The 16,707-nt window shown below is 42.6% G+C and overlaps 1 protein-coding gene across 1 annotated transcript in view; it reads right to left on the bottom strand.

Moving 5' to 3' along the window:
* The window catches only part of opcml (opioid binding protein/cell adhesion molecule-like), a 144,052-nt gene extending 133,592 nt beyond the window's left edge, over positions 1 to 10,460 (bottom strand). Inside the window, exon 1 of the mRNA XM_086130794.1 lies at positions 9,848 to 10,460. Coding sequence (XP_085986920.1) covers positions 9,848 to 10,005 — 158 coding nt within the window. The 5' untranslated portion in view covers positions 10,006 to 10,460. The remainder of the gene's footprint in view (positions 1 to 9,847) is intronic.
* Between the last annotated feature and the right edge of the window lie 6,247 nt (positions 10,461 to 16,707).

The raw sequence follows: 16,707 nt of genomic DNA on the forward strand, positions 1-16,707 counted from the left end.
TGGCCCTGAGGGTCCGCCACTGGATAATATTAAGATTTCAGAATATTCTGTGCCAAATGCAGTTGCAAAACAGAACCTGGTGGTGGTCCGTTTCATTGTAACGTTGACGAAGAAAGATGCAGTTGGACAGCCACATCTGTGCTGAGGGAAATACATTAGCACTCCTTCTGGAGCACCAGGTGGGGGAGGAAAAAAAGGGATCCAGGCTGAAGTTCAGGAATCGGGCAGATGGAATTTCAGCAGATGGGATTTTAGATGAGAAACTGTGTCTATCTGAGAAGAGCGACGAAATAAACTGCCCAGTACTCAACTATTAACTGCCACATTCTATTTGTATATGTGTTCGTTGCACAATAAACATTGAGAAGTTTTATTCATGATTTCAATATTGACGGCATGTTTAAAACATCCAATATTGTCAATAAAATATGTACATTTCAATATTGTAATGTATATGTTGAAGAACATACAGTATATACAGTATATCTACTCCATCTGTCTATGTGAAGGAATAACTATGTATTTTAGTTATCATACATTTGTAGGTTAATAATGAATGATGAAGAACTCATTATGCTTGCAACGAAAAATTGTTTATGCTCTCAACGAAGAACGCTTATGATCTTCATAAAGATATGCTCATACTTATGTATGGATAGATTGGTAGAGAAAGATGGGTTAAGCGCATAGGTGTCAAACTCAGGTCCTGGAGGGCCACTGTCCTGCATGTTTTCCAAGTCTCCCTGTTGCAACACACCTGATTCAAATGAACAAGTTCAATGTCAGGCTTCCACAGAGCTTGCTGATGAGCTGATCATTTGAATCAGGTGTGTTGCAACAGGGAGACTTGGAAAACATGCAGGACAGCGGCCCTCCAGGACCTGAGTTTGACACCTATGGGTTAAGCAATGCTAAATATATTTAGGTAACACAATTTGTACATGGATGTACTGTATAGGTTTTTTTTTTGGTTTTTTTTAATCTAATGTTTAGCAAAGCTTAGTTCTAAAATATACCGTGAACCACATGAAGCTAACTGTCGCTTCCATCCGAAAGAAAATCTGACAGTTGGGACATCTGCCATGTCGATGAATATACAGCTAACAGCCAGTTGGATTTGTAAAGACTAATGATAGGTCAAGACATATTTTAATCGTCACTCACTGCCATCATTAAAGACCTGCTGAAGTGGTCAACTGTCACCAAGCTTTTGACAATGATTGCTGTCATTAAAAAAACAAACAAGTAAATATATTTGTAAAGCTGAGCTGAACAAGAGCTGTTGTCCTCTTGACGGAGGCACTTTGAGAGAATGATACTGATTGGTGTTGCTTTGGCTGTCTGAAAATAATATTGAACATTATCCACTGCACATTGCCAGGGCTACACGAGTGACCAATTATTCCTTCGGCAAAAAGCACTCAGTATCACCGCAACTTTTAGGCAGCGGTAAAAAGCTGTCATTCACGCAGTCAGTTACATGTGACTTTCATAAAAGGGATGTATTTGTCAGAGACTTGAGTAATAAATTCAGTGTATCAAAGTTTATGGGCTATGACTGAAAACCCATTTCACAATATGTCTAACAATGTTCCAGTGTTTAGATACAGAAGAAGGGACAATAAAAGATAGCTTGAAAAGAGTTTCAGTGAGAAACACACTGGACAGATAATGCTAATAACAATAACCATAATTAAAATTACAACATTTTTCATTTTAATTTCCTATTATTTCTTTCTATTACTCTCTACACTGCTGAACCCTTCTTTCTTACCGGGACGCTTAAAACGCAGGTGGATGGGGTAAAACAACGCTGTCTAGCTGAATGAAACGCAGCAGTTCATCTTAGAGCGCGGACTGGTCCCAAGTCGATCGCGAGGGGTGTAGAGCAGAAAAATAACAAACAACCATTTTTGTGTCTTTGTGCATGTTAGTAATATATATTTTTTGTGTTAATGTAAACTGCACCCTAATCATCCTATTAGTCTCATTTTCACAAAAAGTATTTTAAAAATAAAGTAGGTAAATCTTTAACCTACAGTGGCGCGTGACCTGCGTCACTGGAAGTTGTTAGCGCTCAGCAATCTGCAATTGCAACTTGTGATCAGAGCTGTTGCACGATATCTTTTATCGTTATCATTATTCTCATTCAAAGTTTGTTTCATGTACAGTACACCGAGGGCACGGGCGAAGAATAGAAATCTAGAGGGCCAAGGGAAGCACTTTAAAACGGTACGTGTGAGCTGCGACAGGCTGCAAAAGTGCGTCGCATGCCTCTGTGTCAGGCTGTTGCTCATCATGGCGTGCGTGTGTATGTGCGTGCGTGCGCGGTAATGGGTCGATCGCGGGAGGTTGGTTGATCGTAAAGTCGATCTTCAGTCCAAAAGGTTTGGGCACCCGTGGTGTCGATCAATGTGCTACTCTTGATTTATGCCAGGGTTCGTACGGGTCCTTAAAGGTCATAAAAATCAATAAAAACAAGTTGTAAAATTATGTTCTTAATTGTCCATAATTTTCAAGGAAATCTTCTAAAATCCATAAAAATTAACCTGCGGTGTTCATTTCATTTGTGTATGTCATTTTCCCCACCCTTCCAATTATTAGTTTTGTCAAAACATGCAGGACCTGGTACCCACTCTGCTTTTTCCGCCGTCTCCGATTAGTTCCGACGATGATCACGTGATCACTTCGGGTCATTCTGGGAAATAACAATAGATTGACGCCATCCTGGGGCAGTGAATGGATGGTTTGGTTGCCGGCTCGGCAAACAATTACCGCATTTTCTGGAAAAATCGATTCATCGAATTTATCAATCTCAACAAGTGACAGACAACTATGTAGCGACACCACTCGAGCGAAGCGCGCCTCAGCAGTCGATAGTCCACTGCTCTCTGCTGTGTGTGCGTCAGCTAAGGTGAGCTGTTGTTTCGGCTAGGCTAGCGTTTTTTTGTCGTAGATCAAAGCGTATTTGATTTGTGACGTCGGTTGCTTCCAAAAGACGTGCGCATGCGTACATGTTCGCGCGGATGCACACACAGCAGAGAGCAGCGGACTTTCGACTGCTGAAGCGCGCTTCGCTCGAGTGGCGTCGCGACAAATGTTCGGGGACAATGCTATTTTCAAGTGCCGTGGCTGGAGAAGCCGGAGTTTCGTGTTTGAGTCGGAAAAATTGCTGGTGATTATACATCGGCCTACTGCCGAGTGTGCAAGTTGGGCATCTCCGTGAGAGGTAAAATTTGTCGTAGCCTCCTGGTCAAGTCAAATGCATTGAGGCACACAGCAAAACAGAAGAAAATTGATCGCCAAGAACTTGCAAAAGAGATTGAGGAGAAAACTAAGTCACTGTCTGCTATTCCCTAATTGTCATATCAGTTTCATATTTGTCATTATAAAACATGTCTGATCATTGAAGGTGATATGAGGGGAAATAATCGGGTTGGACCATTTGGGATTTAGACTTCTGACATGCATTTCAGCTGTTCAGGTATACTGGATACTGCTAAGATGGGCAATCAGCACTACTGTTAGTGAAACCAGATTTTCCAGGTGACCCATATGACCATTAGCTCTGTTCTTAGTGTTGTGTTTATTCGAAAATAAATTGAAGTTTTATATTTTCTCAATTTAAAATTTTCTTTGTGTGTTTTATTTGAGAATTAATTCAAAAGGCTTTTTTTCATTTTGTTACCTGTGATACAGGTAGCAAAGTGAACATTTGACATACAGTATGTCAAATAAAGGGTTAAGTGATTGCCCCTAAAAATAAAGATGTGCCCTTCCTTTGGCAGCAATGATTTGAACACCAGCTCAGTGATATGTGGCTTTCTGTTCAGCCCGTGTATTGCTGAGCGGGCAATCTAATGAATCCCCGCTGAATGGAGAAAAAGTCCCTAAAAATGGCTAAATTGGTCCACAAAAGTCATTAAAAGGTCCATAAATTAAAAGCAAGTGGAAGAGTGGGAACCCTGTATGCGTAGAAGTGAAGGAAAACAAAACGTTTTGGACAAACTTTAAATATTAGTGTTTAGTTTAGTTGTCTTTCGCACAGTCCATTTCAAGTATTTCTTTTCCTAATTGCATTGTTTCATAGTATTAGTGCAACTCTGCATAGTCTATAGTTGTTGGGTCCATTTTAAAATTGCACAAACCATTTATAGCAACAAATAAAAATAAAAACGGCCTCAGCATTCCCTTCAATTTAAGTTGCTCCCTCATTTAAAAAAATGTCAGGAATGCTGTTACAAGCTGTGAAGTGTAATCAAAGTTGAATTTACTGCCATCTTAATTTTCTTTGTTATTAACTAATTTGTACATACTTTCAAGAATTCAAGATGTAAGCTAATGATGGTTATATAAGAGCAGCTGCCTGTTGGTGCGATATGTCACGATTTACATATGATCCGATTAGTTGACTAATCACCACTACTGTTGGTGATTAGTTGACTAGCAAAATAATCATTTGTGGCAGCTCGAGTGACTTTACAAACTTTTCTGTTGTGATTTTCTAAGCTGCTGCATTCCAGTCAATCCAGAAAAAGAGAGAAAGGCTAATCAGCGCAAAATAGTCACCCAGACATCTGTTAGAATTCCGTACTTCAAAAAAAGCCTTGTCATAGGCTATCCACTATGCCTCCTCTCGACCACTTCTTCACTGAGATGCTTCACACCAATGCAAAGTCATTATTTTTGCCGAAACAAGTCATATTACTGTCGTGCTATCCATGTGAAAAGGAGATCCTTGACACCATCTATGAAACCAAAACATTTTCTTGCAAGAATTTAATATACGCTGCTTTGTGTTGTCGTGCACAATAAAGGGAGAGAGACAGACTTGGCGTCTATTCTCACAATGTGGTAAAACATAAGGGGCAGGCGCCTGTGTGAGCTCCCGCAATATTAATAACGTGCCTCCTAGAGCCAGGAGGAAAGCAGACTGACTAGAGACGCAGGCAACTACATCATTTCCTCCGACCTTCAAAGGGAAATGCATAAACTTGTAAGCTTATGTTAAATTATTAATTATTTTCATTTTATATTTGAGCATTATATTCTTTTGTGTTACAGTTACCTAGGTTATATTCCGTTTAATAGTTGCTTAAACAAGTTTATGTTGATATTATCTGATTGGTTAAGGAAACCAGGAAGTGTTTTGTGTTTCTGGGAAGGAGGTGTTCTTGTTCGTTCGGAGGTGCAGACGGGGGAAAATAAAAAGCTGCCTTCAAAGGATTCCATCTCTCCTTTTGCCCATTTTTAAAGTAGAGCTAAAGTGGTTAAGATTGCACGACTGTCTCTATTTTTATGTTATACAGTATGTTGTATTTATTATTTACTTTATGTTAACTGTTTTGTCAAGCGCTTTGTTACAGCTGCAGCTGTTGTGAACGCGCTCGATAAATCAGGATGTATTTGTATTGTATTGTAACAACTGATTCCATGAATTCTGTGTGGCAAACTGGTAGAAAAAAGGCATGTCTGACAGCGAACTTCCATTTGGCAGATATTGTTATAGTTTCGGTTAATTCAGTAGCCCCATTAAATTGCTGTCAGAAATGTCTTACAATCCAAATAAATTGGCTGAATGGCTGCATGAAATTAAACTATGAGTGAACACAGCTGCCTGGATGTGTGTGTGATGAAGTGTGTGTACTTTATACAGGTGTATATGTTTGAATACATCCAGATAGAGTGGACATGACAATTTTACATATCTGTTCAAATGATAGGTTTTTGTGACAGAGACAATTCCATCCATCCATCCATTTTCTAATCGGCTTATCCTCACAAGGGTCACGCTCACAATCACACCTAGGGCCTATTTTGAGTGTTAGAGATAAATCATCCATCCATTTTCTGATCCGATTATCCTCACAAGGGTCGCAGGGCGTGCTGGAGCCTTTCTCAGCCGTCTTCGAGTAGTTGGCGGGGGACACCCTGAATTGGTTGCCTGCCAATCGCAGGGCACACAGAGTCAAACAACCATTCACTCTCACACTCACACCGAAGGGCAATTTAAAGTAGAGGTCCCCAACGCCCGGGCCGCAGACCGGTACCTGTCCGTGGGTCATTTGGTACCAGGCCACACAGAAAGAATACATAACATAACATTACTTACGTTTTATTCATTTCGGAATCTGAAAGATGTTTTCTTTTGAAAAATTACCGGATCCTCTGTTACAACCATCTACAATATGTCACTCTTGAGCAGGTGAAGGCGCGCTTCTCAGTCACGTGATAGGTTATCGCTAAAATGAAACCCAGGAGCTAGCAAAATGACTAAAAAACAAAGGTGTTTGAAAAGTTTCTTTGGGTAGGGGGAAAGGTCCACCCAGGAGACAGAGGAGGAGCCTACGACTTTCAAGAAAAAGAAGGCTGCATTTAATAGACAGTGTCAGGAGTCCTACTTAAAATACGTATTGATCACAACGGGAGATTCCCACGCGATGGTGAGTCGTATTTTTCATGCACTTCGTATTTGCGGCTTATTTTGAAGGCATGTGTAAATCAGTCCCGGGGCGCTTGTCTCTTGCGCCTGTAATGGGCAGCATTTTTCACAGCCCCGCTTTGTTCAGCAGAGAGATCGGTGCTGTTGAACGGTCTGCGGCTGGATGGATGTAAGGCTTGAGGAGCCGACGATGAGAAGAAAGGAGCGTGAGCGCGGAGCGCCGATGCAGATTTGGAACTGGGAGTCGCGGCTTGGAGTTTGAAGCGGATTACGTGGGACAGGAGAAGTGAACTAATCTCTTTTCAATGGACGCTACAGCTTCGTGTTTGCTTTCAAAACTTAGCTTGTAGCAGACGTGTGCACATTTTTAGCATGACGTCTCTGACCCACTGGTGAAAGGACACTTTGATCCTCTCCTCTTTCATCTATAACTGCTTCAGACAACAAAGTGTATGCAGAAAAGTGGTGAAGATTGCACGACTGTCTGTGTCCTATGTGTTGTGTTGTGTTATTTTTGTTATTTTGACTTCAAAATGGTGCCACGAGAGTGGCTGCCTTTCCAGCAGCTTTGTTGTTCTACTTCTTCCTTTCATAACTTTGCTGCTGTGAATTGGGAATTTCTCCATTGCGAGACTAATAAAGGTTTTCTTTTTTCTTAAACATTACCATATCAACCAGAGAGTGGAGGAGTTTAAGTATCTTGGGGTCTTGTTCACGAGTGAGGGCAGGAGGGAGCGAGAGATCGACAGGCGGATCGGTGCAGCGTCTGCTGTGATACGGACGTTGTATCGGTCTGTCGTGGTGAAGAAGGAGCTGAGACAAAGGGCGAAGCTCTCAATTTACCGGTCGATCTACGTTCCAACCCTCATCTATAGTCACGAGCTATGGGTCGTGACCGAAAGAACAAGCGGCCGAAATGAGTTTTCTCCGCAGGGTGTCCGGGGTCTCCCTTAGAGATAAGGTGAGAAGCTCGGTCATCCGGGAGGGGCTCAGAGTCGAGCCGCTTCTCCTCCACATCGAGAGGAGCCAGATGAGGTGGCTTGGGCATCTGATTCGGATGCATCCTGAACGCTTCCCTGGTGAGATGTTCCGGGCATGTCCCACCGGGAGGAGACCCCGAGGAAAACCCAGGACACGCTGGAGAGACTATGTTACCCAGCTGGCCTGGGAACGCCTCGGGATCCCCCGGGGAGAGCTGGAAGAAGTAGCTAGGGAGAGGGAAGTCTGGGCTGCTAAAGCTTTTGCCCCCGCGACCCGGCCCCGGATAAGCGGTAGAAGATGGATGGATGGATGGATGGATGGATAGCGACCAGAGAGTGTTGCGGCCAGATAGGACGTTCCTTGTGTCGTGATTCGTGTTTATTATTGTGTTTCAAAAATATCACGGTTTTCATGCCGGTCATATCATATCATTGTGTTTTATTTATCCGGCCTTTAAAGGCCGGTCATAAAAATATTGTCTGACATTAAACCGGTCCGTGAGGCAAAAAAGGTTAGGGACCCCTGATTTAGAGTGTTCCATTAACCTGGGTGCATGTTTTTGGAATGTGGGAGGAAACTGGAGAAAACCCACAGGCACAGGGAGAACATGCAAACTCCACACAGGAAGGCCGGAGCCCAAATCAAACCCTGCACCTCTAGACTGTGAGGCCGACACGCTCACCAGTCGCCCACCGGGCCGCCTGAGATAAATCTTTTGTTTTTAAATGTCCCCGTCATTAATTGTGTCCTATAACATGTACAACTCAATTGAAAGCATTTTTGAGACATCTGAGACGCAAGCCTGGTATAACTGGGGATGGAGTTCTTTTTTTTTTTGCTTACTAAAGCCATCTCAACATGGAAATGGAGCCGGCTTCATTGATCAAAAAAATAAATCTTGTAAACATGGAAACACTTCAAGAAATGTAGTGTGCACAAAACAATGCTAAAGATGCTGACAGACTGAAATGTGCATGCAAAGTCTGAAGTGGCTCTGTTGCACAGCCACTGGGAACCAAACAGATTCGAAGCTTTGGTGCTTCGGTGAAAGCAACATTAGGGACATCAAGTGGACGAGTGCAGAGTTAAACATTCACTCACAAGTGAATTAAATATGGTGTCAATCCATGTATTATTTGAAAGACACTGTCTATTTAAATTAACACAAACAAAGTTGGCATCAAAAAGTTTTCTTTTTTTTCACAAAGTGAATATGGTGGACAGGTGTGCCTCATTACAACGGGAGAAAGATCAAAACTATCCCACACATTTGATCATTGTTTTTCACTGGTCACCATAATTAATGCTTAACCTTAGTTTTTGTTCAGATTCAACAAAAACTACAAATTTTGCATCATACTCTGCAGTGTGAACCTTAGTGAAGGTAGAGGGAAATTCGAAGTAGAAGTCAGTGTTAGCACAAAATATTTAAGCTTCTGCTAGGAATCAAAACAAACAAACAAAAAAAGTAATCGTTTTTATTTCCTCTCTTGACTTTTTCCCCCCAAATTGAATTGTACAGGTATACGGTCACATCAATAGAAGAAAAAAAACGTTTGAAAATTATGTATTTTAGTCTCTTTAGTTAGTTTTTTTAAAAATCCTTAAACAGGAGTGTGTATACTGTATTACAAACAACTGGAGTGTAATCAGGGGTGTGTTGACTTTTGATACCCACTGCAATTACGGTGTATTTTTTTTTCTTCAACAGAACACGACATACATAACCGCAACGACATAACTGGTTTATGATTCCATCAACTGTAAAGTCTATCTTTGATGGTGGGTCAAAAAAAAGTATCACATGCAAAACACACAAAGCCAAAGGAGATTGTTGTGATTGAACAAAAGATAGCGCTGTTAACATTTAATCATAGGCTTAATATACAGTATGCTTAATTTAACAGCATCCCCGTGGAAAATCATGCCAACATTTATACCTCGTTAAAATATAGATGGACTGAAGAAACTCCTTTAAATTTAAAACGTTTGGAATCAATCAATTGCTGCCTTGACTCGTCAAACAACCCTTTAAATTCAAATATAAGTGTATATTTGTATCACTCACACAAATCGATTTGAAGACCACCCGTGCTGTATGCTAGTTTGGGTATCTCAGCTCCTCCTTGCACCCTCACCAAGACATTAACCAACCGATCAATAACATTCAAGGGCAATGAACAAGGAAGGCTGAAAACCAACGATAAGACTTAATTGGAACTTTCCAATGTTACATTCAACGCCATCGTTCATATTAAAAAAAATGATTATTTGAGTACGTTTGGAATATCGTTCATAACTCTAAAGGAGGACGACGAGCAGCTGTCATAGCTAACGCATGGTGTGACAGCACATGACAGCAGCCATCCACGACGCAGGCGCTCATCATGACCAATGTAATGGCACGACGGACAACAGACTTACTTTAACACAGCGCTGTCCCCTTGTCTCACGGTAATGTTGTCCTTTGATACAGAATCCCCGCTTCTGATAGGAACTCCCGCAGGTACCAGAAATAACAATTTAAGTCCGAGGACGACGAGGCATTTCCCAGTCACCGTCAAAGAGCCACAAATTCCCATTTTCCCCTATCAACTGCGCAAGTTGCAGGGATAACTTGAAACGTTCTTGTATCGTTGGCGTCTTCGCGCTGCGGTCCGCAAATTCCACTCGGCAAAGCAAGATGCAAGATGCCTGCTCGAATTGGCGTCAGAGCTTTTCTCTCTCGCCAAGTAAACAGGCTTGTTATGAAACACTGTGAGTCTGTGTGCGTGTGTGTTATTCGGAGCGTGTGCAGACGAAGAGAAGGAGAGCGTCACTTGCTCGAGGAAACTGACTTCCGACGGAGGAGGAGGAGAGAAAAGGCAACGTCCCCGGAGAAATGAGCAGCGCTTCTTCAAATCGTCATCGCAGTGAAATGGGTGCTCTCACAAAGATGCATCTGCGAGGGAAAGCGTAGCTCTGCCCTCGGGTTCTCTATCCCTGTTGTTGATCGACTGGGTTCTCTTCCCTTGTTGTGGACTGACTGCGTGAAACCATGTAAATCAACCGCACACCACGCAAAGCCCGACAACTATTCTCCTCTGCATATTATTTTCGTTCAGAAGGCTACACCCCAAACCCCTGCCCTCGTACAGCTGCCTACATCACCACAGAATTCTTGTCTCACTCACCTATTTTTTAATAACCTGGTATAGCACGAAAAGGTGTCAGGCATATGTGTAAAAGGCGAGGCGGGGGGAGTGGGCATGGGGGGGGGGGCAGATTTGACCTGCCACGTGCATCATTTGATGTGACTAGCGAAAGCAAATGGGTCAACTTCCATGATCGTTGCTAAAATCTGTAACATTTCAAACTACTGTGTGTAATAAATAATAGCATTTGGATTTTGCAATATGTTTTGTCACACCTTTTTTGCAGTAACTTGAACAATCATTTCACAAAATATTATCTTTGACTTCTGTTTTCAAACCAAAATTTATTGTGTTATGTAAAAATACAGATAGGATAAAATATTTGTTTTGTTTTGCTATCACAAAAGTCTCTCTCTCTCTCTCTCTCTTTCTATATATATATATGTATATACTGTATACAGTGATCCCTCGCTACTTCGCGCTTCGTTTATCGCGGGTCCAGTGCATCGTGGAAACATATTGTCACGTTCCGTATTTGACAGCAGGGGGCAGGCGTTCTTGCTTGCCGCCTGCACACCTGCCACCCATTAGTTGACGATTGCACCTGCTATATCTAGGCACTCCGACAGTCAACTCACTGCCGGAGTATTCCATGCCGTGCCATTTGCTATCGTCTATGCCTTCTCGGTTAAAACTCTGACTTACTTGACTATATTGCGTGCCTTAATATTCCTCTCGTGTTTGATTGGTATTTTACTTAAGAACTTTCTCCTTGCCGTTTTTGTTTCGCAAGCGTTTTCTGTTATTTTCCTGGTCCTCTCTTTTGACCAGCGTTTTCGGTTGTCCGTTTAGACGGGGATTTTGTGTTATATTAAATCTCATTTTTTTGTGACAAAATACTTTTCTGTGTCTGCTATTTCGGGGATCCACTTATCTCTAGTAGTTGCGCACGAAGCGATTATTCTGTCGCTTCGGGCCCAACGTGACACATATATATTTTTTTTAAATATACATGGAGTACAGTACTGTATATGTTGCTCGATGTGACTCGCTGTTGTTTTGCAGCTTCTCGCGGTCCGTTTGCAGACTTTTTGCAGACTATATACTGTAAATATATTTTTAACCTGTTTATGTTAATTGGTTGCTACTTGGTGGATTTTCGTTTATCACGGGTGGTTTTGGTCCCCATTAACCGCGATAAATGAGGGATGTATATATATATATATATATATATATATATATATATACGGTATATACAGTATATATATATATATATATATATATATTATGACATAAAGCTGTATGCTAAGAGCGAAAGGGACATAGATTCCCTGATCCACACAACCAGGATCTACAGCAGCGACATCGAGATGTCATTCGGGCTTGAGAAATGTAGTCGGATGGTGACTAAGAGAGGAAAGGTAGTCCGCACTGAAGGGGTCTCACTCCCTGAAGGAACAATTGCAGACATTGAGGACAGCTACAAGTACCTCGGTATACCACAAGCCAATGGCAACCTCGAACTGGCAACAAGGAAAGCGGCTACGGCCAAATACCTCTAGCGAGTGAAGCAAGTCCGAAGAAGCTAGCTCAATGGCAAGAATAAGACCCGGGCAATAAACAGCTATGCCCTGCCAGTGATCAGATACCCTGCAGGGATAATAAGGTGGCCAAAGGAAGAGATTCAGACCACGGACGTTAAGACCCAAAAGCTCCTAACCAGGCATGTAGGGTTCCATCCCAAATCCAGCACCCTGAGACTGTACGCAAGCCGAAAGGAAGGAGGCCAGGGACTAGTGAGTGTGAGAGCCACTGTCCAGGATGAAACATCCAAGCTCCATGAATACATCAAGGAGAAGGCTCCAACGGATGACGTACTCAGAGAACGTCTCAGACAATGGGGAACAGAAGATGAGGCGCTGGAAGAGGGACCATCATGGGAGGACAAGCCCCTACACGGGATGTACCACCGGACCATAACTGAAGTGGCTGATCTCAAGAAGTCCTATCAGTGGCTAGAGAGGGCTGGCCTGAAGGACAGCACAGAGGCACTCATCCTGGCTGCTCAGGAGCAGGCCCTGAGCACCAGAGCCGTTGAGGCCCAGATATTCCACACCAGACAAGACCCAAGGTGTAAGTTGTGCAAAGAGGCACCTGAGACGATCCAACACATAACTGCAGGGTGTAAGATGCTGGCAGGGAAAGCCTACATGGAACGCCATAACCAGGTGGCTGGCATAGTCTACCGAAACATCTGTGCGGAGTATGGACTGGAAACCCCAAGGTCAAAATGGGGAACACCTCCGAAGGTGGTGGAGAATGACAGAGTGAAGATCCTGTGGGACATCCAGATCCAGGCTGACAAGATGGTATATATATATATATATATATATATATGGCAGTGGTCTGGTGGCCGACTGGTTTGCGCGTCGGCCTCACAGTGCAGAGGTGCAGCGTTTGATTCCGGCTCCGGCCTCCCTGTGTGGAGTTTGCATGTTCTCCCCGTGCCTGCGTGGGATTTCTTCGGGTACTCCGGCTTCCTCCCACATTCTAAAAACATGTATGGCTGCCAAATGGAACACTCTAAATCAGGGGTGGCCAACCAGTCACAGACAAAGAGCCAATTTATTTTACTGAGTTCCTGCAAAGAGCCACATCATACCCTTCCTCACGCACGAGCGCACACGCACACACGCGCACACACACTTTTTTGGCCAAAGATCGACTTTTGAAGCGACCAACTTCTCACGAACGACCCCATCGCGCACGTGCAAGCATACACACACACGCACACACACGATGCAGTCATCTGATTAGTTGCCCTCTATGTCAATCAAGTAACGGGATTGATGATAGACTGACGGAGTACGTTCTGTGAAGTTGGCGCCTTGTTTAAATGGCATCGCCACTACCAAGGCGTTTTTGACGCTTGTCGTGTGAGAGCCCGGGAGCCGCATTGAACCAGCCAAAGAGCAGCATGCGGCTCGCGAGCCGCGGGTTGGCCACCCCTGCTCTAAACTGTCCTTAGGTGTGAGTGCGAGCACACGGCTAGGGATAGTCTCCAGCACGCCCGCGACCCTTGTGAGTATAAGCGGTCAGATAACGAATGGATGAATGTGTGGATTTTGCAAGACAAGGATCCTGACAAACAATTGTTCTTTCTTTTTGCGGCAGAGCTCAGAAGACAAAAAAACATGAGCTAATCAGACAATCAGTGAATTGGATGACCCGTGGTTGGTTATTGTGTGCTCTTGCATTGTCAAACTTTGTGTATGTAAATTACAACTGGCGAATGGAATCATGTACAGGTCATGCAAATATATTTTGAAGTTGTGTCAGCTCACGGAAATATTGAGTGACATTGTTGTCACACTCTCTCGGTCTCTGTGGGACTGAAATAAACGATATTTTGAAATATTTTATGGAAGTCATTATGTTGTCAGTAATGGAACGCTTAAAATTGTCATTAGTTGCGAGTGTGAGCACGGATGTTTTTTGTTTTCTGTGTGTGCCCTGCGATTGGCTGGCAACCAGTTCAGGGTGTACCCCATCTACTGCCCAAAATCATCACGCCTGCGACCCTTGTGAGGAAAAGCAGATTAGAAAATAGAGGGATGGATGGATATACCCTCAGGTTCCAAAATACTTCATTGCAAAACATGCCCTGTCTGGTTGTGACTAGACCTCATTCCTGAAGTGCACCCTTATTTTTATCATTGAAAGAGTATAAGATATTCCCTAGTTTAATTTCACAGACTTTTTTTTTTTTGCGAGGCCACACCTTGTAACTCAGGAGTTATGAGGATATTACATTTTGGAAGTAACACTGGTGCTATGCTATCGCTGCATCAAGAGATTAATGTGACTATAGAGACATCAGCAGGTTCAAAAAACAGTCCCTTGAAAAAAATATTCATACCCACTTCATTTTACGACCTGAGAATCATAGACACTGTGAAACATGGAAACGGCCCTGTATGGGGCTGCTTTAATTGCTACATCTTGCACAAGGTGTCTTGAATCTGTACAGTAAAAATGGTACAATAAAATCTCAAATATCAAGGTACAGTTCTCTAGAGAGAAATGTGCTGCCCAGTGTAAGAAAGCTTTGTCTCAGTCACATGTCTTGCAAAATGATAATGACCCAAAAACATTCAGCTAAAAAACCCAAAATAGCTCAGAGCAAAACACTGAACCTTTTCTGAAGTGGCCTTCTTTGATTCAAAATCGGTGGAGGAAATTGAACTCTGCCATCTGGAGACAGAACCTTTCACACCTGAGATAACTGAATCACAAGAGTGCTGCTGTGAGCTACAGAACTGTCATTGACAGTTACAAAAATTCATTCAATTGCACAAATTGCCTCAAAAAGTTGTGCAAAAATTATTAAGTTCAGGGTAGTATCATGATTTTGGTCCAGGCCTGTTTCATGAGTTTTTTTTTAAAAAATATAATTCTGTTGACTCACAGGGCGGCCCAGAGATCGAGTGGTTGACCTAACAGTGCAGAGGTGCAGAGTTCGATTCCAGCTCCAGCCTTCCTGTGTGGAGTTTGCATGTTCTCCCCGTGCCTGTGTAGGTTTTCACCAGGTTCCACATTCCAAAAACATGCATGGCAGGCTGATTGAATACTCAAAATTGTCCCTAGGTGTGAGTGGGAGCGCGGATGGTTGTTCGTCTATGTGTGCCCTGCGATTGGCTGCCAACCAGTTCAGGGCGTCCCCCGCCGACTGCCCCAAAGACAGCTGGGATAGGCTCCAGCGCGCCCCGTGACTCTTGTGAGGATAAGTGGATCAGAAAATGGATGGATGGACATTTGCTCATTTTTCTGTCATTTCAATCAACTGCATGAAATTCATCCATTAATCCGACACCTAATTTAATTTTGAATTCTCAAATTCCTCTCCCGAACAGTTTTACAGGTTAAACAAGGGTTAAAATGAGGCCTCACAGCAAGATTAGTAAATTCATTGATGAAAGTACATGCAGTCACATTCACATAACCTTCCCCACACAGCACCCACCAAAGAAAAAAAAAAGGTGATTCCCAACCTTGATGTGACCGTTTTCATCTTTTTTTTTTTTTTTTGGAAAGATATATGCATTTTCACACTTTAAAAGAGTTGTGAGGTGTCTCACAAAAGGACGCTTCGGTCAGAATGTAGAAGGGATTGCCATTTACTTAACATCCACGTTGAATACTCTGATTGAAATTACTCCGTTTGGCAGAGCAATTCTGGGATGTATCATGCTTGATGGCTGTGCGATTTCCATCTTTAACCCTTTCATGCACAAGTAATTAAAACCTACACTATGATTTTCTTTCTCAAGTGTTTTTATTTGTCTTTCGGCCTGAAAATAAAATTATGGCAGTGGATGGATGGCAACACACATTAGAGTCCATTGTAGTGGTTGATGTGACATTGTAGTGGTTGACAACTGTGACATTAAGATTAATTAATGTGAATAGCTGTGCACTCTACTAACCGCTGTCCCTGAAAGGATTAATCAGGCGCAGATTCTTGCACATCAAGATTTTTAATGTCCTCCCATCGATTTTCTTCTACCGCTTATCCTGGTCTCGTGGGTGAGCTGGAGCCAATCCCAGTTTACTCTGGGCAGTTCGCCAGCCAATCGCAGGGCACATGTTGACAAACAACTGTTAATTCTCACATTTACAACTCTGGATAAACGACTCTTCAATTAAACAAAAAGCCTTCACTCCCAAATCATCAAATAATCACCAAATAATCTTTTGCTTGCTGTTGACTGAACTATTGCACTCATAAAGAATTGGCTCTAGTCCCTCCAGTCTGAATTTTTTTTTCACCCTGAGACCAAACACACTCTTTGCTTTCAAACCACATAATTAGTTCTCAGGCTTTGTGTGATGCAGTCACTGAAATCAGCCAAAATATGGTAATTTGGTGCAACCTTTCATACTCTTATTCTATTTTTATGTTCATCATAAAAGCTCAGGAATCTGTGAACCCACCTCTCAAGGATACAAGAGAGGTTCCTGGATGCATGAACTGTGGCTGAAAACTGGCCAGATTTTAAAACGAAACAAGTCACACTGCGATGGAATAATTCATACAGATGAAGGAAATGAAATGCCGGATGGCTGTGAAGTTTGGGCCATATCTGAATC

This window comes from Hippocampus guttulatus, chromosome 15 (assembly GCF_054856545.1).
Source record: "Hippocampus guttulatus isolate MCC_2025c chromosome 15, RoL_Hgut_1.0, whole genome shotgun sequence".
NCBI classification, from domain to species: Eukaryota; Metazoa; Chordata; class Actinopteri; order Syngnathiformes; family Syngnathidae; genus Hippocampus; species Hippocampus guttulatus.